This window comes from Aquila chrysaetos, chromosome 6 (assembly GCF_900496995.4).
Source record: "Aquila chrysaetos chrysaetos chromosome 6, bAquChr1.4, whole genome shotgun sequence".
Taxonomy (NCBI): domain Eukaryota; kingdom Metazoa; phylum Chordata; class Aves; order Accipitriformes; family Accipitridae; genus Aquila; species Aquila chrysaetos.
Genome location: NC_044009.1, coordinates 10,539,570 through 10,567,109, shown reverse-complemented (window position 1 = coordinate 10,567,109; position 27,540 = coordinate 10,539,570). Strand labels below are relative to the sequence as shown.

At 61.2% G+C, this 27,540-nt stretch overlaps 2 protein-coding genes across 6 annotated transcripts; one reads left to right on the top strand and one right to left on the bottom strand.

Moving 5' to 3' along the window:
- On the top strand, window positions 1–20,082 carry COL18A1 (collagen type XVIII alpha 1 chain). Its single transcript, XM_030017751.2, is given in 43 exon segments — window positions 1–1,522; window positions 5,295–5,839; window positions 8,716–8,799; window positions 8,896–8,955; window positions 9,138–9,276; window positions 9,386–9,489; window positions 9,596–9,622; window positions 9,714–9,776; window positions 9,778–9,885; window positions 9,984–10,010; window positions 10,102–10,164; window positions 10,269–10,355; window positions 10,513–10,566; window positions 10,646–10,795; window positions 10,945–11,007; window positions 11,164–11,208; window positions 12,185–12,325; window positions 12,414–12,485; window positions 13,143–13,169; window positions 13,299–13,343; window positions 13,488–13,550; window positions 13,874–13,909; window positions 13,981–14,070; window positions 14,249–14,278; window positions 14,388–14,414; window positions 14,599–14,661; window positions 14,814–14,888; window positions 14,982–15,017; window positions 15,142–15,195; window positions 15,431–15,505; window positions 15,697–15,768; window positions 15,977–16,019; window positions 16,163–16,225; window positions 16,315–16,358; window positions 16,466–16,588; window positions 16,683–16,827; window positions 16,922–16,995; window positions 17,076–17,204; window positions 17,389–17,424; window positions 17,733–18,005; window positions 18,089–18,286; window positions 18,485–18,600; window positions 18,695–20,082. Coding segments are annotated over 43 exon segments (5,313 nt in total). The 5' UTR covers window positions 1–192; the 3' UTR covers window positions 18,909–20,082.
- On the bottom strand, window positions 19,873–27,010 carry SLC19A1 (solute carrier family 19 member 1). Of its 5 annotated transcripts, none has more exons than XM_041124593.1 (7): window positions 26,880–26,986; window positions 24,148–24,259; window positions 22,754–23,064; window positions 21,294–22,029; window positions 20,877–21,069; window positions 20,652–20,793; window positions 19,873–20,553 (listed from the first exon to the last, which is right to left on the bottom strand). In XM_041124593.1, the coding sequence occupies exons 3-7, from the start codon at window positions 22,928–22,930 to the stop codon at window positions 20,371–20,373; spliced, it is 1,431 nt and encodes a 476-aa protein (XP_040980527.1). In that variant the 5' UTR covers window positions 22,931–23,064; window positions 24,148–24,259; window positions 26,880–26,986; the 3' UTR covers window positions 19,873–20,370. The 5 variants fall into 5 exon arrangements, with proteins under 5 accessions (XP_040980527.1, XP_029873615.1, XP_029873618.1 ...); XM_030017755.2 differs by lacking the exon at window positions 26,880–26,986 and adding an exon at window positions 25,621–25,761; XM_030017758.2 differs by lacking the exon at window positions 24,148–24,259 and having other exon boundaries at window positions 26,880–27,010.
- Between the last annotated feature and the right edge of the window lie 530 nt (window positions 27,011–27,540).

Genomic DNA, 27,540 nt, shown 5'->3' with positions numbered 1-27,540 from the left:
AGGGCCGGCGGTGCGGCCACTCCTCCTACACTGCTCCGGTTTGAAGGGTCGTGCGCCGGAGCTGGGGAGGAGAGAGCGATGTGAGTGCTCCGGGAGTGCGGCCGGGGCAAAACTCCTGCCTCTTCCCTCCTTTCCTTCCTCTGGCCTCTCCGTTTCAACCTCTGAAGCAACGGGACTTGTTTTGCCTTCCTGATGGCCCCGGCCCCACCTCGCTTGGGCTTTCTGCTCCTCCTGGCTTGCTGCTTCTCCCCCTCTGAAATGCAGCTCCTGGACTGGGTTTGGGGCAGCACGAAGACCACGGGAAGCCCAGCGATACCCAGCGAGGAAACTACAGCACCGGAGCCACTTGCCTCTGCAGCAGCTCCCACCCCCAGCATGTCCCCAGGGACATGGGATGGGCAGGTGGTGGGGGACGTCACCACCCCACAGCGCCAGGAGCTGGATCCCAGCACAGCAACACCTATGGGCAAGGGGACCGTGGCCGAAAACACCGAGCAGTGGGATTGGAATGCCACGGGGCTGGTGGAGAGCACTGCACGGCCAAGCATTGCTCCTCCCCGCAGCACGTCACTTGCCCCTGACCAGGATGTGGCCAGCAGCTCCACCGATGACCCGCAGCTCCTGGGGACAGGGACCACTAAGGACCCACAGCTCCTGGCGACAGGGACCACCGAGGACCTGCAGCTCCTGGGGATGGGGAACACCGAGGACCCGCAGCTCCTGGGGACAAGCAACACCAAGGACCCGCAGTTCCTGGGGACGGGGACCCCTGCAGCGACCAGGACACAGGTGTCCTTGCAGAGACCGGCGGGTCCCCGGCCAGGTAGTGCCCCTTTTCCTTTCTCACCAGGTGACAGTACCCGTGATCAGGCGGTGCCGCCCAGGGACCCCACGGTGCAACCACTCCGATACCACCATGGAGCATCGCCTGCCCCACCGAACCTGCGGCATGGCACCAGCCACCGGGGGCTGGTGCTGGCTGGCATGAACGGGAGCCGGAGTCCTCCTTTGCCTAACAGGAGGGTGGCTAACGGTGTGGATCCTCCTCTTGCCAATAACTCCGGTCCTCTCGAGTTTGATTTACTAACCGCCACTTTGCAACTCTACGGTAGTAGCAGCACAGGGCTCACATCCTTCTTACCCGGACTGATGCCACCGGCTGGCCGTTGTCTGCCCATCCCAACCCGCCTGCCCTTCTGCAGCGTGCTGGGCACCAACCATTTCAGATTACCGAATTACCTCCGCCACAGCAGCGAGGCGGAAATTCGGGCCGCTTTGCATGAGTGGGAGGGGCTGCTTGAATCGCGGTGCCATCGCTACGTGGAGTGGTTTCTCTGCTTGCTCCTGCTCCCCGGGTGTAGTGCCTCAGTCCCCGTAACCCCCCCGCCGTGCCAGGGCTTCTGCGAGGCCGTCAGAGACCTGTGTTGGATGCACTTGGCTGGCGGGCACCTGCCTCTGCCTTGTGATGCTCTCCCCGAGGAGGACGAAGGGTATTCTTGTGTCTTTATTAATGCTTCTGCAGGTAATGTGGCTGGGTGATGTCCATGTATTTGTGTGTGTGTCTCACCTCCCCAAACTCCCCCAGGTTTTTAGGCGCCGAGGGATGCTTCTGCCTTGTCCCCATGCGATGCTGCTGAGTCCAAAATCGCTTTCCATCCAGCCTCAGCTTCTTCAAATGGGGACCGCCAGCAGGTTTTGGCTCCCTCCGCAAGGCTGAGCATCACCATCCCCTCCTTGGGCTGTTTCACCCCCGGTGAAACACAGTGGCTGGTTAAAAGACAACATCCCGGTGACCAGGACAAGAGATGCTCCCCAAGCACACCATGCTGGCATTCATGGCCCGTTTGCAGGTGCCGCAGTGCACAGCAAAAGGCTTTGGGGTGTCCATCCTGGGAGCGGGCTGCTTGCAGAGCTGGCAGCTCCCCGCAGGGACAGGGGAAGCACCAAGACGCCACAGCCGCCTGACCGCAGCAGCATCTGGGGCCGTGGCAGTGAGGAGGCTTCAAGGTGACCCGTGGCCATGGCTGCATGCTCCCCTCTCCCAGAGCGGCCCTTTGCCTTGGGGTTAATGATTTACCCAATGGCTAATGTTTGGTCCCCCCCTGCTTGGCAGGCAGGAGAGGTTACTTCGCCTCCAGCTTCATCATTAGGTGGTTGTGACCCTGCTGTATGTCAGCCAGGGATCAAGATGTGCCTCTTTGGCAGAGGGTTGAAAGGAAGGGAGCGGGGGCGGGTGGGGACTGGCGCTCGGAGAAATGTACATCGGGGTGTAAGAGCAAGAACACAGTTTGGGATGAAAGCAGGAGAGGGAGCTCACCGCTCCCCCCGCCGAGCCCTCTGAATGAGGCTGTGTTCCCGCGCCGGCCCCCCGTGCCCTCGGGTGATGGCCTGGGGCTGCTGACCAGGAGCGGCGAGACACCCACTGCTGCCAGAGGGGCAATTTAGCAGGGGGCTGGCAGACAAGGGTTGCATACATGGTCCTCTTCAGTGTCAAAGCGGCTCTGTTCGCCGGCCGACCCAGGGGGGTGCGGCAGGATCATGGGGATGCTCAGGGAGAAGCCCGCACTCCCAGATGGGCAGCATCAGGAATGGGTGGGGGATGTGGGGACTGTGGTGCACTCCATGGAGTGACTTGAGGTGCTCCTGAGTGCCAGGGGTCCCCTGCATCCCAGCTGGGATGGGATGTGCGGGGCCATGCTGGCAGCCCTGGCTTGGGCCAGCCAAGAACGTCAGGGCAGAGTGGGAAGGTGGCTTGGAACATCCCTGGGGCCTTTCCGATGGCAACAGGAGTCAATGGCTGTGTCGCTGTGGCCAGAGACATCCCTGCAGCCATCCCGTGCCAGCACTCATCCCAAAATCGCTGCAGCATCGACTGGCTCTGGCTCTCCGTGGTGGATGCTGCCGGTTTGCCACAGGGAGGAAGGGGTGCAATATTTGGGCTTTGGCTGCCATTTGGAAAAAGCAGGCATGGCCTGAAAGGTTTGGGGTTGAGAAGGGGCACTTGGCTTTTGCAGGGGAACAGCTGTTTGAAGGGGTGTCCCCTTACTCCCCCTGCTCCCCAGGCCCCATCCAGCCTCGTAGCCCTGGCCTCCGCCTGCTTTGCACATTGCACAGGGGAAAGACGCGTCCCTGTTTGCTTGGAGAAGCACTGGCACCCAGCTCCCACCCTGGGCTTGGGGGCGAGTGGCATGTTTGGAGAGAAGGCAGGATCCCAGAGCCGTCTGAAATGCCAAGGGGAGCGTGGTTGAAAATTGCATTGCTAACAAAAGGCTCTTTCAGCCTGTTCCCTGTCATCCCAAGCCCTGGGGGCAGACGATGGCTTGTCTGGCTGCAGAAATTGCAGCGTTGGCTCTTACACCCATGTGGACCCCCGGGAGGAAGCTCTGGTTTCCTCTTCCCTTAAAGCTGTTGTGAATTTGGCTTCCTCCAGCCCAAGATAAGCTCCTTCCCTGCATCCTGGCATTTGCAGTTGGCTTGGCCACAGCCGCCGCTGCAGGGTGGCTGGGGATGACACGGTTGGGGACGGGGCAGTGGGAGCGAGCTTGTGGGGTGCCTGAGCATGGGGTGTCTCAAGGGTGGGTGCCAGGCTGGGGCTCGCTGTGGGTCCAGGGGAGCCCTGCTCGCTCGCCCCATCTTTATTGGTGTAGGGCTGCACACACCTGGGTGCAAAAGGATGCTGGGCTTCCAGGATCCAGAGTTCCCCACAGCCGGTGAGGCAGAGGGGCTGTACTTAGCCCTTCCCCTCCGAGCGGGCTGGGGTTGCCCCATGGGGAAGCCCAATCCCGGTGCAGGGCAGATGAGGGGCTTAGGGCTGGTGCAAGGCTGGGAGGGAGGTTTCCTCCCAGGTGGGTGCTCAGTTATGGCGTGCCAAGCTTGGGAGGGACTCGAGGCTTGGGGGAGCAGGGTGGGCACTGAGCGGTTTCAGAGCAGCAGGCTCAGGAGAGGATCAGTGCGTCTAGGGTCTGGCAGAGAGAAAACTTGCCCCCACCTCTAATCAGTGGCATTTCTAATGTCCCCGATGCCTGGGTCCCTGTCACGGGGCTGGTGCTGGCATCAGAGCTTGGCAGTGGGGGGAGGCTGGGGATGCTCCATGTGCACAGATACCCCCAGGCTTTGGAAGAGGCACCCAGGTTTTCATCTCCTCCCACCATCCCGAGAGATGTGTTTTCCTTCCAGGCTGGGCAAGGCTGGGCTGATTTCTTCTTTCTTTTTTTTTTCTCTTCTTATTTTTTTTAAGAGCTCTGGAGGACAATGCCTGGCTCCAGAGCAGGGTGGAGGTTCCTGGCTGGTCCTCCTGGGCTCAGCACACCTCTGATAACCCCCCATTGCTCACCAGGGATGGAGTTGGGGACATTGAATTGTCTAAGCTCCTGCTCCTGACTCAGGATGGAGCTGAAATCAGCACCGAGCATCTGTTCCCAGTGCAGAGCCCTCAGCCATTTTGAAGCTGGGGTGGTTGGGTTTCCTCGCTCCTGGGAAACGTGGAGTTAAAAAAAGCACCCGGCGTGCTCGCTCCCATCGAGTTGGCGCTTGTCTGAGCGGTTGACATAGGAGAGGAGGAATCCAGCGCCCGGTGTGTGGGCGATGAGGATGTGCCTGCTGCCAAAACAACGGGAGCTGGCGTACAGAGGGCCGGCTCGCCCCAGCCAGATGTTCAGCTGTGTCGGGTAGGAGAGACCGTCCTGAGCAGAACTTCCCCAAGCGCCTTGAGAAAAAGGAGTCAGGAAAGGAGGCGAGCTCCAAATTGAGATCATCTGGGAAGCTGATGAGGCGTGCCGGCTTGAGCCCCGTTCCCAGGGTGTTGCAAGGGGATGGTTCTGATTTATTCCCAGCCGGGGTGACCTTGTGAGCTTGTCCCAGGATGACGTGGGGGGTCGCCGTGACCCTGGAGCGGGTATGGATGCAACACACTTCCTTGCGGCTCCGTGGTTGTTCAGCATCCTGGTGCTCCAGCAGCATCCCCTGCATGTTGCTACCATGGGCAAGATCCCTTTGGTTTTATCCCAACTCAGGGATGTTCCAGCTGTGGTTGGAGGACCAGCAGCAGGGAATGCATGGGATTTTGGGAGTCACATCCAAGCAGTGCTGTGGGAGCAGCTCGAGGAGCGTTGCTACCTTGGCCAACCCGCAGCCTGAAGGAAAATCCTGGGCCCCGGGGAGGGCAAGCGGAGGAAGCCACTGTAGAGTGGCGTTTTGGGGAGGCATGACCAGTGGTATCCCCCCAAGGCACCTTGACGAGAGTGACCATCCTCGCCAAGCCGGTTGTGACCATCCCCTTTCCCTTCCTTTTGCAGAGAACCTGAGCACCGAGGTCAGCCTCCTGGAGCTGATCGGAGACCCCCCACCGGAAGAGATTCTCAAAATTTATGGCCCTGACAACAACCCCGGCTATGTCTTCGGCCCTAACGCCAACACGGGCCAGGTGGCCCGGTACCACCTGCCAAGCCCTTTCTACCGGGACTTTTCCCTTCTGTTCCACATCCAGCCCACCACCCCCCGGGCCGGTGTGCTTTTTGCCATCACAGACTCCTCGCAGAGCATCATCTACGTGGGCGTCAAGCTCTCAGAGCTGCAGGCAGGCAAGCAGAAAATCATCTTCTACTACACGGAGCCGGGCTCGCCAAGCTCATACGCAGCGGCCACCTTCACTGTGCCCACCTTGCTCAACCAGTGGACGCGCTTTGCCATCAGCGTGGAGGAGGATGAAGTAATTCTCTACCTGGACTGTGAGGAGCACGAGCGGGTCCGCGTTGAGCGCTCCCCGGATGAGATGGAGCTGGAAGACGGCTCCGGGCTCTTCGTTGCTCAGGCTGGAGGGGCCGACCCAGATAAATATCAGGTAAGGCCTCAGGTCACCCCAAGGAGCATCTCCAAGAAGGCTGGGTGAGGCTGGCAGGACGTGACACCAGCCTGTGCCTGTTGAACCAACTTCTTTGCCCAGAAGACTAACCAGCGGCCACGCTTCATGCATGGCCCTGGGGAAGGAGACACTTGAGATGGGGGGGAAAGGTGGCTTGAGATGCCACCAACTTTATTGTCTTGGGTCTCACTGAAGCAAAACTCTCAAGGTGGGCTGGCAGGAGGAGATGGGGTTGTGCTACAGCAGCCACCGTTGCCCATACCTTTTCCAGCAAATGCATGGAGCCTCTTTGAATCTCCCCATTGCTAAAAATACCCAACTCCTTTCGTGGAGGAGCTGGTTTGGCTGGTAAAATATCTCTCTTAGCTGGAAAAAATGCTTGGGCTGGAGCATATCTTTGTTGGCTGACGTTGGGCGGTATCTGCAGGAAGACTTTGGAGAGCAAGGAGAGAAGGTGATAGCTCAGCCTGTGATTTGAGCGTGACTTATGTTCTAGATAAAGGTTTATGGAAAGTGTGGGGAAAATGCCCAGCTGACATGGAAATCCCCCACGGTGGTTGAGGAGAGGAAAGTTCAGGATTGTACCGCCAGGTTTTGCCTGGGTTGAGCATGGCTTGCCCAGCAACAGAGGCTCTGCCGAGTGGAACGATGCTTTTCCTGGGGAGCTTTGCAAAGTACATTTCTGAGCTTAAGCATCATCTTGATTAACGAGTGGTGCTGCCGCAGTCCCAGTTAAATGGCTTTGGGCAGGGAAAGCTCCCCCAGGAAGGGGTTAATTATTGATGGGCTGGAGACCGGTTTGCACTGGGATTCGGGTTGGTCCCTTGAGGACTCAAGAGCAACTTTTTGCTCTTGAATGTGCTGGGAGGGCCAGGTCATGGCTGTGGAAGAACTGCTCTCCCCAGCTGGAGAGGGCTTGGCACCATTTGGAAGGCAAAGCAACAGCCCAGAGCAGAGCAAAGCACTCCTGCCTTCCTAGCAGGTGATGTTCCTGAGCTTGCCAAGCACCCGATCGCACCGCTCGCCCCCAGCTTTCCCATGGGGAATAGACGGCCATCGAGGGAAGGAGGCTGACTGCCTCAGCTGGCCGAGAGGAGAGCGGGGAGCGCAGGCTTGGAGATCTCCTTGGCATCTGACAGCCTCGTGGTATTTCCATTGCTGACCAGCCCTGATTTGCGTTATCTGGAACTAACAGGGCATCAAGCTAATTAAAACCTGGCCCTCAGTCAAGCCGCAAGATGAGCTGCTCGCAGGCAGCTGGAGGGCTGCTGGTGGGGTCTCAGCTGGCATCTGTGCTTCTTCCCGAGTTGCCTTTGTGTCAATGGCATGAAACCTGGAGGGGCAAAGCCTGCAGGTAATGCAGAAGCCCCTGGGACAGCAGATATCAAGGGGGTTACCGTAAATGGGGTCTCAGCTGGGGTCTGGCAGGAGGATTGGTTTGCAGCTGGATGCATGATAAGACCTATGATGCTGTTGCCCCCTTTATTGAGGCAAATGGGCTACAAAGGGCCCTTATGACCATCCCTCATGGGGATGCCTCAGTTCAGGGCTGGAACCGGATTATTTCTGATGCCTCTGGCAAGCCACAGAACCAGGAAGGCCAGGCTGGAGTGTTGCATTTATTAAAGCTTGGGCTTGCTGCTGGTGCTCAGTGGGGAGGAGAGGGATGGATTAGAGCTGGCTGTCATGAGGGCGAGCAGCTGGAGGAGGTCACAACCCACCTGGGGGGCATTTGCTTGTGGGAGGGATTTATAAATATTTTATTACTTTATATATATAAAAATATAATATATTTATATTATATTTATTATATGTCTATAGTATATTTATAATATATTCATATTATAATGCCATGGCCAGCCTGGCTGAACTGCAACTGCCCCTGATTCTTGTTTTCTTAAACCCATCGTGTTTCCTGACCGCAGCTCTCTTTCCCGGACATGGTGCGCTGTGCTTTCAAGCGAGCCCAAATATTATTTTAGGTGTCTTGCCCAGAGAACAGACACTGAGTGGGAGGTATCTGCCCTCTTCAAGCTCACTTCCCAGCATGGTCCCTGGCACCTCCCCGCCAGGATCAGAGGGATGGGCAGCACCCCATCCCAGCAGCATCCCTGTGTCCCATCCCAGCAGCGAGGACCTGGGCTGGGCTCTGAGATGTGCTGGGTGACTCTGCTCACCGTGGGAGCCGTGGGGTTCAGGTTGCTACCCACACACTGTCCCCAGCGAAGATGGGGATGCTGCCCTCCCAGGCAGCGCAGGTAGCTCAGCTACAGGGATTTGTCTGGAGGCAGCATCCTTCGGAAGGAATTTGTGGTGGTTTCCTGTATAAACAAGCAGCTTGGATGCACACAGTGCTTGTAAAACCCAAATAAATGGTAAGGAAGTGTGGATTAGCCTAAGAAATACAAAACCGGGGCTGCAGCGCACTGGGACCTGCCAGTGGCCCTTGCTTGGAGCAGAGAAGCCGTCTGCCGCTGGGGAGCCCTCCAGAGAGGGGAACCATGGAGCATGGCCAAAAAGGTCCCTGTAAAAGCATTGTTGGCTGGCTGGCTGGCTGGATCCTGGCTGCTACCTCCGCTCAGCCTGCCTGGTGCCAGAACTGGCACATGGCTTTTTCCATGCCGGTGGTGCTGGGCACTGGGACAGCAAGGTTGAAACGTCTCTGTGCTGGGTTATGGGTGGATGCTCAGGTGGAGAGCACTCTCTGCACCAGGTGAAAGAGCCTCGTGGAGCACTCGAGGACATGGTGGCTGAGCGGCCCGGCAGGTCACACCATGCCACAGGGTGGCTTGCGACACACCTCTGTCCATGGCACCCATCCATCCATGGCAGCCCTCAGCGTGGTTTTCTTCCAGGGTGTGATTGCTGATTTGAAGCTGCAAGGGGACCCGCGGGCGGCTGAGCGCCAGTGCGAGGAAGAGGATGATGACACCGAGGAGGTGAGTGCTGACAGCCCGGCTGGGGCAGGCTGGGGGGGGGGGGTGCTGCCTCATGCTCCAGGCTCACCCTTTGCCCTTCTCCCTGGGCAAATGCAGGTCTCTGGCGATTTCGGCAGCGGGGCAGAAGGTGGCCACCAACCCTCAGGGAAAGTCGGGGTGAGTTGGTGCCCACGGGTGTTGTGCTCAGTGGCAGGACCCCAAGATTTTAGGGATGAGGAGGACTGAGTGCCCTCCATGGTCGAGGTCCTGGGATGCCCAATGGGGTCCCGGCGCCTGTCCCTTTTGGGAGAGTACTGGAAGGTGAACAGCACTGCGGTGTCCCCTTGTTGTTGGCACAGGGTGTCCCGGGGCTGGTGGATGCTGTCCCCGTCACCGCTCCCCCTGTGGTGGCGGGCAGTGGGCCGAGGAGCGGTGGGGGCTCCCCACAGCAAGCCGAGAGGACCAGAGCAGAGGAGACGCTGCGGGTCTCCGCAGGAGGTAATGAAGGCAGTTTTCCCCTTCCCCACCATGCCAGCCGGCACACCAGTAGGGACATGGTGGGGTGGCCATCCCCAAACATGACCGGGTCCCTTTTCCCTTCCCGCAGGCACTGGCCCCAAAGGTGAAAAGGGAGAGAAAGGCGAACGTGGCCTGAAAGGGGACTCAGGGACCGGAGGCATCGTGGGGATGGGCAGTATCAAGGGCGAAAAGGTGGGTGAGAGAGTGGACCCCGGGGGCTCAAGGATGCCGGTGACTGTGACGGTGACTGTGACGTGTTTGCGTTTGACACCTGCTCCTCTTTGTTTCTGTCCTGCAGGGGGAGAAAGGAGAACTGGGCATTAAGGTGAGCATCACTGGGGGAGCCGGGGCAAAGCCATGCCTGCCTGGGCTGCCACCCCTGGGGATGTACCACCAATCCCCATTTCCCTCCCCAGGGCAGCGCTGGATTTGGCTACCCTGGCTCCAAGGGCCAGAAAGGGGAACCGGGTGAACCCGCCCCCCCCCGGGACCCTCTCACGGCACGCCGATGGCTCGGTGGTAGAGCAGGTCACCGGTCCCCCAGGGCCACCAGGGAAGGACGGAGCCCCTGGCAGGGACGGCGAGCCCGTGAGTTGAGCCCTCCACCCTTTGGGTTTCCCCTCTCCCCCTACTGCTGCCTGCCTACCTGCCTGCACACTGACCTCTCCCCTCTCTGCCATCCCTAGGGCGATCCTGGTGAGGACGGCAAACCTGTAAGTGGGGTGGGGGGGGCAGGGGGGTGATGGGTGCCAGCCACCCCCTTGCCTTGCCACCCGCTGACCCCCCCACCCCTCCCCTTTGCAGGGCGATATGGGGCCCCAGGGGTTCCCCGGGACACCGGGCGAGCCCGGTCTGAAGGGGGAGAAGGTGAGTGCTGGTGCCGGTGGAGGGGGGACGGCACACGCCGCTGTCCCCCCTTCTTCTTGCCATTGGTTTGGCTGCACTTGCAAACTGCACTCTCTCTGTGCTAGGGTGACCCAGGTGTGGGACCAAGGGGACCCCCTGGACCACCTGGCCCCCCAGGACCACCAGGACCCTTCTCCAAGCATGACAAGCTGGTGGGTACCCCCTGAGACATAGGGATTTGGGGGGGTGGTCCACCAAGACACAGAAGTGCGGGATGCTGCCACCATCCCTCAGGCAGAATCCCCGCACTTCTGGGTACCTTGACCCTGGTTGTCGATGCCTGACATCACCCTCGTGCTTCTCCCCCAGACCTTCATCGACATGGAGGGCTCTGGCTTCGGCAGTGACCTGGAGAGCCTGCGGGTGAGTGCGGGTGAGTGCCTGTCCTGCTAGCAGGGAGTGGGGGAACACACTCAGCCATCATCCCCTCCTTCTCTTCCAGGGTCCACGAGGGCCACCCGGTCCCCCAGGGCCACCCGGTGTGCCCGGTTTGCCAGGGGAGCCAGGACGGTTTGGAATGAACCACACGGACCTGCTGGGACCGCCGGGGCTGCCAGGCAGGAACGGGACCCCCGGGCCCCCAGGGCCAGTGGTATGTGTATGAGGTGTCCAAGGGGACCCATCCCAGGGCCACCCCGTAGCAGTGGGGCTGTAACTGCCTCCTGTGGTGGTGGGGAGCTTGGTGCCCACCAGCCCCATGGGCTTCCCCTGTGCTGGAGCCAGCTCCTGGGCATCTTGCAGGGTCCTCAGGGTCCTCCTGGAAGAGATGGGGCAGCTGGGCAGCCAGGGCCCAAAGGAGAGCAGGTGAGTGTCCCATGTTCTCTGGGAGCACATCACGGCTCCCCCACAGGGCAGCCAGCACCCCTGGCACATCCCCAGGAGGTCCCAGCTCCCTCCATCCCCAGGCTGAGGAGCTGGGCAGCTGCTTCACGCCCTCTCCTTCCTCCTCCTCCTCCCCAGGGCGACGTGGGCGACCTTGGCCTCCCCGGTGCACCAGGACCCAAGGTACTGTGCCTGGGGTGGGTTTCTTGGGGGGGTGTCCTATGTGCATTGCAGACTGGAGGCAGGGATGAGGCCTGGGGGGCCACCTTGTGCCGGAGTGGGAAGGGGGATGCTGGGATTTGGGTTCCTCCCAGAGCAGAACAGTGTTGCAGCTCAAGTGCGCGTGAAGCCACCGACCACCCACAGGATGCTCGCTGGGCTCCTGCCTCTCTAACTTGGCTTTGCTCTGGGCACTGCCACCTTGGGAAATGGGCAGGAAAGGTGAGTGGGGTGTTTCAAGGCACAGAAGAGGGTTTGCTTGGGGGGGGGGGTGTTGGGTGCCCACACCCCACCGGAAAATACCCCATCTTCTGCGCATCACTCTCCTGCCTGCCTACTTGAGCTTCTTTCTGCCCTGCATCCCCAAGGGTGGAGGTAGAGGCTTGCTGGGATACACATGCTTGCCCTCCCCTCCCTTGGGAGTGAGGATGCCCCTTGGGATGACCCATGCACCACAGCCTGAGCCGTGGGCAAGACCCTCAAGAATTAAGGTTTCTTAATGCTGCCAGCACTGAGAGGGTAGATAGGGCAACAGCGGCCGTAAAGACTGATCCTGCCCCTCGGAGACCCGCAGCAAAACGCAAGGATGCCTGCGAGCGTCCTCCTTCAGCGCTGAGCTCTGCTGCAGCAGCAGAGCCAGCGACATGTGCAAAAAAAATTCGCATTTATGATTTTAGACGAACCTCTGGTGGCCACCGTGCACATTGCATGGGGAGCTGGGACCGTCCAAAGACAGCCAGGACCAAGGATGCGTGAGCTGGGCAATGCCCCTTCCTGCAAAGCCCCTCTGCCCTGGAGACAGGGGAACATCCATGTCCTGTCCCAAGGGGTGGTTTGGGGATACGGGAAGGGATGTGCTGCCTCCCGCTTGCAGGCTCCAGGCAGAGACCGTTATCACCTCGTCTCATCTGTCCCCTTGTTTGTCTTGTCCCCTTTGCAGGGCAACAAGGGAGAAATGGGACCAGCAGGAGCCCCAGGAGAAATGGGTTTAGCTGGCCTTCCTGGGCCCATCGGACCCCGAGGGCAGCCAGGGCCCCCCGGTCCCCCAGGACCACCGGGGAGAGGCTACGAGGCTGGATTTGTAAGTGATCACCCCTGTGATGGAGGGGGTGGGATGAACCGGAGTGGGGGGCAGACGTGGCCCAGCCCGTTCTCCCTCCCCCACCTAGGGCGACATGGAGGGCTCGGGGCTGCCATTCACCGCTGGCTCCCCTGGACCACCCGGACCTGAAGGACCACAGGTAGCTCCGCTCTTGCCTCCATCTTGGGCTCCTGGGGGCATCCCCTGCCATTATAGAATCATAGAATCACAGAATCATAGAATCATTTAGGTTGGAAAAGACCTTCAAGATCATCGAGTCCAACCATCAACCATGCCCACTAAACCATGTCCTGAAGTACCCCATCTACTTGCTTTTTGAATACCTCCAGGGAGGGTGACTCAACCACTTCCCTGGGCAGTCTATTCCAATGTTTGACAACCCTCTCAGTAAAAAATTTTTTCCTAATATCTAACCTAAATCTCCCTTGCCTCAACTTGAGGCCATTTCCTCTTGTCCTATCTCCAGCCAGCTGACAGAAGAGACCAGCACCCACCTCACTACAACCCCCTTTCAGGTAGTTGTAGAGAGCGATAAGGTCTCCCCTCAGCCTCCTCTTTTCTAGACTAAACAGCCCCAGTTCCCTCAGCCGCTCCTCATAAGACTTGTGCTCCAGACCCCTCACCAACTTGGTTGCCCTTCTCTGAACACGCTCCAGCAACTCAATGTCTTTCTTGTAGTGAGGGGCCCGAAACTGAACACAGTACTTGAGGTGCGGCCTCACCAGTGCCGAGTACAGGGGAAAATCATGTCCCCTGCCATCACCCAACGCTCATGGCCCCTTCTTGTTGCTTGCAGGGAGTGCCAGGACTGCCAGGGATGAAGGTGAGGAGCCCTTCAAACACCTTCCTCGCCCTTTGCTCGAGCCAGCCACAGGAGCCTGGCTCCATCCTTGCAGGATGCCCACAGGCAGTCTGTGGGGATGCTCCTGCTCTGACACCTCTTTCCTTGCAGGGGGAGGTTGGGAGCCCTGGGCAGCCCGGCTTGCCGGGACTGAAGGTAGGAGTGCCGGGAGATTGGGACGGGCTGTGTGCAAGCACCTGTGCTTGCAGGGCGTTGGGCAGGACCCCTGTGCTCCCCAACCTGGGACTGTCGGGAGGATGCTCCATACTGCATCCTGCCCTTTTCCACACCTCGTTGCAGGGAGACGCTGGTGTACCCGGCGTGGATGGCCGGCCTGGCCTGGAGGGCTTCCCCGGACCACAGGTAGGAGCATCAGCCCCCCTTTTCCAGAAGCCCCCTTGCTCCAGGCTCGGCACCCTTGATCGCTGCAGGGCCATTTGCAGCAGCTCCATCCCCAGCAGCCAAAATTCTGCTCCGCCGTCCCCATCAGCTTGCCACCCTGCTTGCCACCACCTCCACCCAAAAGCATCCCAACCTGGCTCGCTGCCTGGACCTTGCAGACAGAGGGGGGTGGCCTGAAAGATTCTGCTGAGCCACAGGCAGGAGCGGGTCTCCACTTGTAAGCCAGGGTCCGGCTGCATGTGTTGCCAAGCGGGAAGCTCACCCCTCCCTGCTCCTCCTTTCAGGGACCCAAAGGTGACAGAGGCAGCCCCGGCGAGAAGGTAGGTGCCACCAGGCTGGGGATGGGGACTGGCCAGTGGTGGCCCTGGGGCTGATGGCTTGTGTCTTCCAGGGCGAGCGAGGCCAAGATGGTGTGGGGCTGCCCGGGCCCCCTGGTCCACCTGGTCCCCCTGGACAGGTCATCACTGTCTCTAGTGAAGATGTAAGTGATGGCACCTGGCTTCACTGCAGCTGGGAGAAGCTAAAATTGGGGGGGTTGGCAGGAGGGCGTGCCTGCCCAGCACCCATCCTGTGGGGGGACTGAGGGAGACCTCTCCAGGAGCTCTGACCTCTTCGGAGCAACGATCAGGGTAAAAACCTCGTTTTTTCTCTTTTTCCAGAAGTCTTTGGTGGCTTTGCCCGGTCCAGAGGTAGGTGCCCCCTGCCACCTGTGCCCACTCCTCAGCATTGCTGGGAGGGCATACAGTTTCTTGGAAAGAGAGGGTTTGCTCTTATAAGCATCTCTGCTTCTCTCCACAGGGCAGACCAGGTCACGCTGGCTTCCCGGTGAGTCGGTGGCAGGGCTGAGGACCACAGGGGTGGCCCCGGTAAAAGCTCTGGGCACACTTTGGTGAAGCCCCTGGTCACTGGTCCTGCCGCAGCACTACTGGGGTGGTGGTGATGGAGGGGGGGGTTGGGGTCTGCCTTTGGTGGGTCCGGGCTGACGTGGGCTCTGTGCTCCTCCCTGCAGGGCCCAGTGGGACCGAAAGGCGACCGGGGGTCATCTGGTCCCCAGGGCTCTCCGGGGTTGAAGGTAACTGCTCCGGGCCACCTCTGCCCCATGGGGTGGTCACACTCCTGGTCCCCTGTCCTGACTGGCCACCGGGTCCCAGTGATGATGCCAGCCCCACCATGGGAGGGAGCCTGCTCCCTCCATCTCCCCTCGTGCCTTCTCCTCTCTTGCAGGGGGAGAAGGGGGAGCCTGGTGTCATCATCAGCCCCGATGGGACCGTGGTCACTGCGAAGGTGAAAGGAGAAAAGGTGGGTGCGCTGCAGGAATGGGGGGCACGTCCCTGTGCGATGGGTGCCGGGTGGTCCCAGTTGTGATGCCCTTTCCCTCTCCGCTGTCCGCAGGGGGAGCCGGGGCTGCGGGGACCGATGGGACCCTCGGTAAGTCACCATCACCATCCTCCTCATATCCCACGGGGAGGAACGGGGCCAGTCCAGGGCAGAGGGGGATGGGGGGGTTTCCCCTGCTCTGAGCACCCTCATCTTCATCTTCTCTCCCCTCCAGGGTCCCCAGGGACGAGCAGGGATGAAGGGAGAGATCGGCTTTCCGGGCAGACCCGTAAGACCTGCTCCCGGTTTGTTTGTCCCTTCGGTCATCACCTCCTCCACTGCGTCCCCCCACCCCATTTGCACATCTTGCACCCACTGAACCCCAAACCCTATCGTGTCCCTGAGGGGCAGGGTGATGCTGAGGTGTTGGAGGTGACGCTGGGGCATCAGAAGTGACACTGGGGTATCACCCTGGGGTTGGCAGGGGGTTGGGGATGAGGTTCATCTGTGCTGCTCATCCACAGGGACGTCCCGGCATGAATGGGCTGAAGGGTGAGAAGGGTGACCCCGCAGATGTCAGTAGTGTACTGGGCTTGCGGGTGAGCACTGCTGCAGCCCCCCTGGACTGCTGGCCCAGCAGACTGGGGGACCCAAATCCCTTTGGCAAAGGGCACGTGCCTCCCTCTCTCAGGGGGTGGTTGACCCTCTGGGGCAGGGCATGGCCCCAGTGTACCCCTCACGGGGACTGTCCACTTTGCAGGACCCTGACACATCTTCTCTCTCCCTGCAGGGTCCCCCAGGGCCCCCAGGGCCCCCAGGGCCCCCTGGGCCACCTGGCAGCATAGTCTACGACAGCAGCAATGTGAGTAACAACACGGTCACCATGATGGGGGTGCTGAGGGCTGGTGACCAGGTCCTCCTGGTGCTCCCTGCCTGGGTGGAGAGGATGGAGAATGCTCCGGTGGCATCCTGGCCAGGGCTGGCACGTGGGGCTGTCGTCAGCATCGCGTTGAGGGGAGGTCCTTGAGGATCCTGCTGTCTCTGCAGCCACTTCCTTTGCATCCCCGCAGGCCTTCAGCGACTCCAGCCATCCCGCGCTGCCAGCCTTCCCCGGTAAGGGGGTGTCCCTCTCCCAGCACCATCGGGGCAGTTCGGGGACCCCCAGCAAGGTGGGGTGGCAGGGGACACCCCCTCCGTTACAGGTGGAGCTGGGATGCTGCAGCGCTGAGATGGCATCTCTCTGCTGCTTCCCACAGGTTTCCACCAATTTCCAGGACAAAAGGGAGAGAAAGGTGATGCTGGAGCCCCGGGACCCCCAGGTAGGTGACCGGTCCCCACAGGCAGAGGTGGGCAGAGGGTGGCTCGTGCGCATCCCAGCTCTCCTCGCCCCTCCTCTCCCTCTCCACAGGCCACTTCCCCTACGACCTGAGTCACTTCAGTGCCAGCCTGCGGGTAAGCCCTTTGCCCACTGGTGGTGGCTCACGGGGCTGGCACCTGGCATGATTTGGGGTACTGGGGTGCAGCCCGGCCACTCGTCTTAAGTCTGTGCCATCCTGCAGGGTGACAAGGGGGATGCAGGTCCCAAGGGTGAGAAAGGCGAGTCAGGCAGCACCCCACTCTACGGTCCCAGCATCTCTGGGCTGCCAGGGCCTCCAGGGCCCCAGGGCTACCCTGGGCTGCCGGTGAGTACCCCATGGTGCAGCGGGTGAGGGGGGAGTGGGGGGTTGCAGCATCCCTGGGTGCTTTGCTCCAGGGATGCTCTCTTGCATTGCCTAGGGTCCCAAGGGGGACAGTATCGTTGGGCCACCAGGGCCTCCCGGACCTCAGGGCCCCCCCGGTATGGGATACGAGGGGCGGCAGGGCCCCCCTGGCCCTCCCGGCCCCCCTGGTCCACCCTCCTTCCCAGGTCCCCACAGACAAGGTGAGTACCTTCCCTATTGCATCCCCCCCGCCACCCTTGCATCCTTCCCTGCAGCCCCTGCTGCAGCCCTCTCCATCTCACCCTTCTTCCCCAGCTATCAGTATCCCTGGACCCCCTGGACCACCGGGACCCCCTGGACCACCAGGCACCAGTGGGGTGTCCTTGGGGGTGAGTTGGGGCTCTGGGCAGGGGGTCGCCCACGGGCTGGCCGGCTGAGCCCTGAGCCACCCGCTGGGCTGTGCCTGCAGCTGCGGACCCTGCCGACCTACCAGGCGATGCTGAGTACTGCGCACGAGCTGCCCGAGGGGAGCCTGGTCTTCCTGACCGACCGGCAAGAGCTCTACGTCCGCCTGCGCGGGGGCTTCCGACGGGTGCTGGTGAGTGGCGGGGCGGGCGGAGGAGCACCCCATCTTGGGTTGCACTGCCTGGCTCTAGGGGAGTGCAGACAGCATCGTCCTGGGGTTTCGGTGGTGTCTTTTGGCGATGCTCGTGGGTCCCCCCACCCATGCGCGAGGAAGAGGAGGGGGGACAGCTGGGATCTGATGTGCCATGCCCTTGCAGCTGGAGGAGCACACCCTGATCCCCAGTTCAGCTCTGGTGAGTCCCCTGTCCCCCATGCCCATCCTCATCCCCCATGCCCATCTCCATCCCCATCCTCCATCCTCATACATCCTCATCCTATCTCCAACCATCCCCATCTCCATCCGCATCCCCACCTCCATCCATCTGCAACCATCCCCATCTCCATCCACATCCCCATCTCCATCCACATCCCCATCTCCATCCATCTGCAACCATTCCCATCTCCATCCATCCCCAACTGTCTCCACCCTCATCTCCATCCTCATCCCCATTCCCACCTGGGGCAGCACCAACCCCCAGCCTGTCTCCCCCTCCCTCCCCAGGACAACGAGGTGTACGACAAGCCGCCCAGCATCCACTATGCCGGCCCCCAGCCCCCCCTCCAACCCCGCGGACCCCTGCACCCCCTCCACAACCACAGCCCCCCACCCACCGCCCGACCCTGGCACGGGGATGAGGTGGTGGCCAACCAGCACCGCCTGCCCGAGCAACCCCTGCTCCACCACCAGCACGAGCTCCTCAACAGCTACTACATCCACCGCCGGCCGGATCCGGCCCCCGTGGCCGCCCACGTGCACCAGGACTTCCAGCCTGCCGTGAGTGCCACGTGCCGGTTGAGGGGAGGTGATGATGGTGGCCAAAGCCATGTCCCTCAAGCCCTGTTGTCCTCTCTTGGCAGCTTCACCTGGTGGCCCTGAACGCCCCGCTGAGCGGTGGCATGCGCGGCATCCGGGGAGCCGATTTCCAGTGCTTCCAGCAAGCCCGGCAGGTCGGGCTGGCCGGCACCTTCCGCGCCTTCCTCTCCTCCCGCCTGCAGGACCTCTACAGCATTGTGCGCAGGGCCGACCGTGCTGCCGTGCCCATTGTCAACCTCCGGGTACGTGTGTGTCCCCATCCCCTTCCTGACACCGCATGAGCTCCGAGAGCCGCAGAGCATCCCAAAGCCCCCATCCATCCGCATGGCAGTGACCGTGAAGCATCCCCTCCCCAGAGGCTGCTGGGGCTCAGAGCTCCTGTGATGCTCTCAGGGTGCAGGCAGGGCTGACCCTCCCCTCTTTCCACCCCTCCCCACCAGGACGAAGTGCTCTTCAGTAACTGGGAAGCCCTTTTCACGGGCAGCGGGGCCCCACTGCGAGCCGGCGCCCGCATCCTCTCCTTCGACGGCCGGGATGTCCTGCGGGATGTGGGATGGTGAGTGCGGGATTGAGTGATGGGGAAAGTGAGGAGATGGGGTCTGGACTGGGGTGGGGGGGCAACGGCATCCCCCCACCTTTCTCCTTTCCAGGCCACAGAAGAGCGTCTGGCACGGCTCGGATGCCAAGGGTCGGCGCTTGCCCGAGAGCTACTGCGAGACGTGGCGGACAGAGGAACGCGCCGTCACCGGCCAGGCTTCCTCGCTGGGCTCTGGTAAGCTGCTGGAGCAGATGGCCAGCAGCTGCCAGCACGCCTTCGTCGTCCTCTGCATCGAGAACAGCTTCATGACCGCTGCCAAAAAGTGACACCCTCCCGTCCCCTGGGTACCCCACATCTCCCTGGGGAGGGTCGGGCCAGCCTGCACCCTGGCACCCCTGTGGTCCTCAGTCCCCCCCATGCACCTGCCCTTGCCCCGCAGGGTTTTCTTCTCCCACAGACCTGAAGCCAAAGAGTATCGCCATCACCCCTGCCCTGGGTTGGCAGGGGCTCGCATCCCGCCTGGGGCAGGGCAGCCATGGGCTGGCTGCCTTCCTCTTCCTCCTCCTCATTTCCCTCCACTTCTCTTCTAACTCCTAATATTTAACCACTTCAGCTTGCATCTCCCACCTGCCTGCATGCTCTTTTCGGGGTGGCTGGGCGAGAGGATGCTTGGCAGGGAGATTTCAGCGCTGCCATGCGGTGTGCCCTCCTGGAAAGCCTGCGGGGGGGGTCTCTGACACCCCCCAGCCCCGCACTGTCCTCGCCAGGAGCTCGGGGTTGGACCCAAATCCTTGCTGCTGGGGCCACGGGGTCTTCTCCAGCTGAAACCCAGGCACCCCACCCAAGCAAGGGACCGTCCCGTGGTGGTGCTGGGGCTCCCCCCTAGATGGTCTCCGCCCTCCCCAGGTAAGGACCATCCCACCCAGTCCCTCATCATCATCCTCACCAGTAGCTCACGAGTCCTGGGGGGGGTCTGGTCTCCCCAGTTCTCTCTGCACACCCTCGAGACCCCTGGCCGTGCCCCCACATCCCGGGTACAGCCACACTCAGGCCAGCGCGCAGACCGGGGCAATGGGGTGGCCCCGACGTGGGACCAGACGTGCCCTTGGCGTGTGTTTACATGCATGTGCGTGTTGAGCATGCATGGTACCAAGGGCAGGCACCCCGCCATCACCCCCCCTCCCCGTGCCACCTTTGCTGCACTCTAAGGGCCAAGGCGCAGCAAAGCTACTTTGAATTGTTGTGGGCAAATCCAAGGTGCTAAAAAACAAAAAAAGAAAGAAAAAAAGGTAAATCTGTAACTAGCTTTTTATTATTGTATGGAAATTATTACCATAAAAGCTGTGCGAGTCACATGGTCTCTATTTCTTACAGTCTACTGTATTTTGTGTAATTAATGCAATTTAAAGCCTGTGGATTTTTTTTTTTTTTTTTTTGGTCGGTTGTGTCCTATGAATCATTTTCTAAAGGCACTGAATAAAAAAATGTTATCCTCTTGTAGCCTGGCTCCGCGCGATGATGGGAAGCTGGTGGCTGGGAGACTCCCCGGACCCCATCCGTATCCCTGTGTGGTACCTGGCCATGGCAACCCTGCTCTGGTTGTGTTTGTGGATGGGGAGGGTACAGCCCTGCCCCCATGGAGCAGAAAACGGGTCCTAAGGGGTTATGTCCTCAACGGGCCAGCGCTGAGGACCAGTGGCAGGACAAGAGACTGAGCACACGGTGATGGTGACGCTCACTTATGGAGCTGAGACCTGGCCACTGTGGTCACCGTGCCGGCGCTCAGGCTCACACGGCACCTGCCTTCAGGCTTTTCTCCTGTGCCGCCACCTCGGTGAGGAGCTGGCACGGCTCCTTGGGCAAGGCCGGCTCTGCCAGCTGCTTGTGGCGGCTGTGCCGGATGCCTACACAGACGGCCGCCACCAGGTAGACCACCGCCAGCAGTGTGAAGTAGCCAAAATACACGTAAAACTGCAAGAGAGTGGGGGGAAGAGAATGACACTTGCGGCCCCCGCTTCATCCCACATCATTAGGGGACCACCTCCATCCTTGGTGCCCCCGATCCCTACCTGGGGATGCACGGACAAGCCCAAGCCCCTCTTGTCGGCCACAATGATGGTGATGATGGTCTTCAGCACGGTGGCAAAGAAGGTGTTGACTCCAAAGACCAGCGCGCAGAGCTCTTTGGAGAGGGAGGTAGCGATCTGGAAACTGGGAAAGAGGGGGGCACCAGTGAACTGCTGGTACCAGCTTGGCTGCCAGGGTGGGAGCAGGTCATTAGGGGTACCACGCACATGGCAAGGGGCACCAGGAACTGGTAGGAGCCGCGGAAGAGGACGTAGGCAGCATAGCACAGCCAGATGTTGCTGGTGGTGTTCATGAGCAGGAGCAGCCCCGCCTGGAAAGCTGTCACCACCCCGATCACCAGCTCCGACCACAGCCTCCAGCGGATCTTCACGTAGCCAGCGGCTAAGGAGGCGCCAGCCCCTGGGGAGGGGATGAAGGATATTGTGAACACGTCACCAGCACGGGACCACTTTGCGTCCCCCAGCCTAGCGATGCTCATCTCATCCACTGATGTTCATCTCATCACCACTGCCAAACCATTCCCTGCATCCCCCCACATGCCATAAGGACTGCCATTCCCAGGAATGCAGCAGGACAGGGGTGTCCCCCCGCATCCCCGATGTTCCCAGCCCAGGCGAGCATACCCAGCAGGGTGGAGGCAGCATCCACCCCTCCATTGTACACCCGGCGGTTGTCCGTGGTGGGGTAGATCTCGTTCCAGAGGATCTGCACATAGTACAGCATCAGGTAGTAACCGGCCGAGTTGAAGACCCACCACAAGGACCAGAGCCGGAGCTGGGGTTGCTCAGCCAACGCTCCCACCTCCCGCAGCATACGGCACAGCACTGCCTCCCGCCAGCCCCGCGTCCCCCCACCGCCATCCCCCCCGGCCATCTTGTCCAGCTCGGTGGGCGCAGCCCCCTCAGGCCGATTGAAGAAGAGGCTGCGCCGGGGCCGCTCGAGGAAGAGGGTGAGGATGAGGCCGAAGCTGACGAAGCCCAACGAGATGTAGTTGAGGGTGAGGAAGGAGACACCCCCCAAGGTGACACAGAGCTGGCCCAGCACGGAGCTGGTGAAGACGCCCAGGAGGACGGCAGAGCGGGAGTAGCTGGCCATACGCTGGTAGCGGGATGGGGTGACGAGGGAGAAGATGTAGGAGGAGTAGGCGATGCGGGCGGCCATAGTGACGCTGTAGAAGAACTCCATCAGCTGCATGGCCAGGACAGAGGTGCCCAACACCAGCAGCAGCCAGATGGAGATGTGGCTCAGGCTCTGCAGCACCAGCACTGGCTTGTAGCGCAGGTAGTCCGTCAGCAGGAAGATGGGCACAAGCACAGCCATGTAGGAGTAGGTCATCACCGGCGTGATCACGTTCGTCACCTGCCGTGCGTGCGAGGAGGTGCTGAGCATGGAAGACATCCCTGGGGGATGCCCTCAGCCCAGAGGAATGCGGTTTGGGTGGCCATCAGCCACTGATCCCCGCTGCGGCACCTCGTTGCGGAGGAATGTGGCCCACAGCGCGCTCGGCCAGGGGCCTGGCTGAGCCTCAGCCCCCTCCCGTGCCAGGAACACAGCATTCCCACGGATGCAGCAGCCTGCTGGGACCAGGGCCAGCGTCACTTGGTCAGAGGACGATGACATACAGTCCCTCCTCGCCTAACCCCATCACTGCCAGCAGCCTGGCGGTGCCCAACCCTGTGCCCCGCACTGTGCACCGTGCCAGCATGGGAGGGTCTCACCGGTGGGATGGGACAGGGCTTCTCCCAGCCTGGCACCCCCCCTGCCACCCCACTGGCTGCCCAGGCAGGCAGGGATCAGGCATCGCACCCCTAAAGTGGCATCCAGCCTGGGCACGAGGTCTTACACCGGGGAAAGCTGAGCCTGGGGCTGAGGGGACAGGGTGACCTCGCAGCCCAGCGGGACAGGGACACGCTGCCGGATGGACACACGCCACCTTCTCCCCCAGCCACCCAAAAAGCACCACCACATCTCACCGCACGCCTCCATACCCCAGGACCGTGAGAGGATGCTCCTGCCAGCCCCAGGGTGGTGACCATGAGCAGAAAGGGGGACACCGCGGGGGGACAGGCTGCCCACGGCTCACCTCTACCTGCGTGAAGTTCTTGTCAGCCCCCAGGAGATACGGGGTGATGAAGCTCTCCCCGGGCCGGATCTGTGTCATGAAGCCATAGAAGCAGAGGTAGAAGACTTGTAGCTTCCAGCGCTGGTCCGGCACAGTCTCCGATGCCGGCTTTTTGGCATCATCATCCTTCTCGGGCATGGCTCTGCCGGCTCTGCAGCGGGATGATGGTGTTATCCTGGGGACCGTCAGTTAGATGGGCTTTGCCGGGCCAGGCAGCCCCTCTCTGGCTGCAGGCACTCTCCAAAGCATCGAAAGCCACGTCGCTGCAGTTTCTGGGGAGAAAGCAGCATTTGGCATGGGCTCAAATTCCTCTATAATCGCAAAGCAAATAAATACCACTACCTTCTCCCCAGGAGATGTTCTTGCAAGAAGAAAAGCAGCCGCATGTCTTGCTGTGCAAAAGCGGGGGGGGGGCCCATTTCGGGCGACATTTGTAAATCCTGTATAAAAGAGCCTGGATGCACAAAGTGCCCAGCTCTGCAGCGGGGCATTGCTCAGCTCCCATCACCTCCATTTTTCTTCCTTTTAAGAGTCAGTGGGGTTTTATCCCTTCACCAAAGCAATGCTCCCCTCCAAGCCGAGTCGCTCCGCTGCAGACCCAGAGGCAGAGGGATGCAGACGCCCTGTGCCAGGGATGCTCCGGAGGGAGACAGCAGTGGTCGCAGGGACCGTGCCGGTTGTGAAAGCGAGTTAATGTGCACACCGGGCGTGAGGCCACCCGTGTTATACATTAGCTGGGCGGTCAGCGCGACTTTAGCTGAGCCACAGGCGAGCAGCTGCCCCTCGGCTCTCCTCTGGCAGGACACGATGCTCGGGTGGCATTGCCCGGCCTGGGGAGAATGCAAAATACCATGAGGTTCACAGTCTGGAGGGGGATTAAATGCTCAAATCCTGAGGTTTGGCCGCAGGAAAGCTGGCAGTGCCGGGGACATCCGATTAGAGGTCACGGGATGAAGGCAGGGAAGGGAGAAGGCCTGGCCCGGCTGTCCTCCCAGTGCTCCCCTCTCCCACAACAAGTCACCGACAGCACTTTTCGAGCCATAAAAATCCACGTGTGCCAATCCATGCCGGGAGCAAGGTCTAGAAACCCAATTACCCTGCTAATCACAGAATGACTAATCACGGTCATTAAAAAGTAAGTCCATGGTCCCAGTCCATGCCTCCCCCCCGCTGCCATCATCCTGCACAGCGAGACTGGGGGGGCTCACCTCTGAAGAGCACCCCTTCCCAAGATAACGCACGCGGCTAATGGGGAAACGAGCCAGTGCTAGTGCCGGCAGGGGAAAGTCAGTCATGACTGAAACCAAAAGTGGCAGTGGGAAGCAGAGTGCCCATTCACCCCAGCAAGGACTCACCGGTCCAGCGGCATTCCTATGGGATTTCAGCGCCGGTGCCTGAGCATCGTCAAAACACACGTGTCCCGCAGCTCACAGCTGGGCAAACAGCCCTTACCTCTTAAATAGGTCCCTGAGGAGCGGGGCAGGGATTCAGTTCCAGCCAGCTATTGCCCGGAGCCAGTGCCGCAGCCCCCCACCGCTGTGCCAGGAAGGGCAAGGGTCAAGGAGCAGGGGCTAAACCCTCCCAAACACCCACCCCAGCACCATGCCGTGCCCGCCCGCCTGGGGCCCAGCTGCAACTGCCTGGACTATGTCCCATCTCCCGCTCATTCCCAAGCTGGGCTGTGGATGTGAGCGATCGTCCCCTCCAGCAGCCGCTCCCTGTGGGGCAGCCCCCCGGCACATGCACTGGGACCCTGACAGGCTGTTTTCCACCCTCCGCTCCAAACCCATTTGGGAAGCAGATGCTCCCTGTTTCCTTTTGTGTCCATCCAGGATGGCTGCAACTGCTCATCCCCGGCCCAAAGGAAACCATCCACATTAAACCTGGGATACAGTTCTGTGCTGCTGTCCCAGTGCCACCGTCCCCAACAGCACCGGCTCCTAACTCCTGTGTCCCCACACATGCAGGGACCTCAGCCCCAAAGCCATCCAGCCAGACCCAATTCCACCTCTCCAGACCATCCACAAAGCTGCTACCACTCGAGGGGAGCGGCTGCGATTCCCAAGGGATGTTCCCAGCTCGGTGCTGTCATCCCTCTGCCCTGGTGCAAGCCAGGCAGAGGAGAGGGAGCAGAGCACGGGCGGTTATCACCGTGTGAACCTGGTTATCGCCAGGTTATCACAGCATGACCTTGACAAGGGATCACCCTCATGCTACACAGTTGTCAACCCGGGGCCACGGGCGATGCAGGTGGCCGAGCTCAGGCACAGCTCCCTGGGGAGCCACGGCCACCGTGGTCCGGAGGGGACAGCCCTGGGGGGGGGGGGGGGGGGGGATGCTTTCCCCCCAGCTGCATGTCAGTAGCACAGAAGTAATGCCACCGAAGCATGACACGTTTTGTGGGCAGGTGCTGAGCAGGCAGGGGATGAGGGTGCACGAGTCCCTGAGGGACCTTGCCCAAAACAGGGGGGGGGAGCTCCCGAAAATACACCCTCGCCCACCGTGAGGGCACCTATCTGCCTCCCCCCCGCCCCCAGCACCCAAGGGATGGGTGGCTCTTTCAGGTGCTCGGGGGGTGGTTTGGGGTGCGTGTGGTAGAGGAGGGTGTTGCGGGGGGGTGCGCGGCACCAGCTCACCCTGAGACAGGGCACGCTGCTTACCCTGGGGGCAACCCACATCCCCAGCATCCCGGGCACCCCGAGGAGGGGGGACACCCACATCCCCGGCATCCCGGCCCCCCCGGGGACACCCTACATCCCCCGTACTCCAGGTACCCCGGGCGGCCCAGCACCGGGGGCAGCCCAGAACCCCCGCAGCCCGGGCCGTACCTGGGGGGCGGTGGGCATGGGGGCGACGGGCCGTACACGCCCGGGAGCGGTGGGGGGGGGGGTCCCGGGGCTCCCCGCGGCGCTGCTGCTGCCGGAGCCGGATCCACAACAAGCCCGGGAGGAGGAGAAGGAGGAGGAGGATGTGGGGGGGGGCCCTCGGGAAATGTAGTCGTGCCCCATGTGCGGGGAGGTGGAGGGACTACAAGCCCCACAGTGCAGCGGGCAGGAGGAAGGGGAGGAGGAGGCAGAGGAAGAGGAGGGGGAAGCAGAGAAGGAGAAGCTGAAGCCGAAGGAGGAGCAGAAGCAGAAGCCGAAGCAGAAGCAGAAGCAGAAGCAGAAGCAGAAGCAGAAGCAGAAGCAGAAGCAGAAGGAGGAGCTCGGCCACACCGGGGGGCAGAGCCCCACCGGCAGCTTGTAGTTGTGTGTCCGAGACGGGGGGGAAATCGCCCCCACCCCGAAAGCTCCTTCTCCGGCTCCTCCCAGCCGGGCTGAGCTCCCCGCCCATCTACCGTGGCCTCTGGGCTGCGGGGCCCCGCATACCGCCAGGCTGGCTCGGCAGCAACCCCGGGGAGATGCTGCCCACCGCCTTGGCTCTCCCCCCCCCCGCAGTGATTTAACGCCTGCCCTGCCCGTTCCTCACTGCCCATAGCTGCTTGGATTTATTTCTGCACCCCCGTTTCTTACAGGGAGGGGAGGGGATTCGTTCCAGCCTGGGCCGTGCCGTGTCCCTGGGGGTCCTGGACATGCCGCTGCCCACCGGGCTCAGAGCAAAATTGCCAAAGCCTCTCTCCCCTTGGCAAAGCCTGGCAGCAGCCCCCAAGATGCGCTTATGGGGTGAGACCCAAATGTCAGGACAAGGGGGACTGCACCAGTCTCAGAGGCGAGAGCATCCTTAGAGGCAAACTAAGCAGAGGTGGAGACCCTCGAGGATCGGGCCCCAGAGCTGGTGCCCCCATCTCCTGGGAGATGATGCATCTTCTGAGAGCACCTTCTCTCCCCCCTTTCCTCCCCCTCTTCCAGCACTTACCCTGCCAGAAGCAAATGCAACCTGACAGGGCTCGGCTACTCTGCTGAAATATTTATATGTTCCCGCCTGGAAGCGCGGCAGCGGCATCCCAGATGTCTGGGGATTGCCACACCCCACACTCCCCCTCCCAGGGCTATGAGGGGTCCAGGCGACCGCATCCCAGTCTGGGGTCTTCCCACCCAGAGGCCTCCCGTCCCATTGAGCCCCCCAACACCCATGCAAAGATGCTCACCGCCAAACCAGCAGAGTGGGGGCTGGACCAGCATTTATCTCAATTGGGGTTTTCTCCTGCTTTTCTCAGCCAAAGTGATAGAGCCAGGGTGTGTTATTTAGGTGGGGGACATCCCAGGCCCTTTCTTTAATGACAGCACGTTTTCTCCCTGAAGCAGTTTCCTCTCTAGGCAGGAAACCAGGACAGCTTTGGTGCTGCAGAAGGAGTTGGCTCATGTCCCCACCCAGGCTGGCGCTGGTCCTGGGGACGATGGCAAGACCACAGCAGATGTGTCCGCAGGCTCTCCATGCCCACCATGTACCTCCCCTCGGGCAGGGGCACAGCCTTTGGTAGGACCTGTCTCTCCATCCCCTGATTGCCAGGACGGTGGCAGGGTTGGGTCCCTTCGTTATGTGCAGCAGGACCTGGGCGCAGGAGCACCCCAGGGTGTGGATCCAGGGTGATGCTGTGCACCCGGGCAAGCTAGCACCCGGGGGGCACTGGTGGGCCTTAATAACCCTGAGCAGTGTCACCTGGACCCCCACCCACCCCTGTGTGTGTCCCTTGGCAAAGTCATGCTGCTGCTACCAGCCCCAGTCACTGGCCGGACTCCCCCCAGCCTGGGATAGCAGCCAGGGGTGCAAGGGCCGGGCTGGCAGATGCATTTGTGCAAAGAGGACAG

Bases quoted from the DNA above. Each gene is read 5' to 3' on its own strand.
- SLC19A1 (XM_030017758.2), bottom strand. From the start codon at position 22,930: ATGCCCGAGAAGGATGATGATGCCAAAAAGCCGGCATCGGAGACTGTG. The intron at 20,794-20,876 runs GTGCGTGGTACC...CCTCTTTCCCAG, and splicing joins TTCCTGGTGCCCCTTGCCAT to TTTCCAGATCGCTACCTCCC. The intron at 20,554-20,651 runs GTAGGGATCGGG...ACTCTCTTGCAG, and splicing joins GCTTGTCCGTGCATCCCCAG to TTTTACGTGTATTTTGGCTA.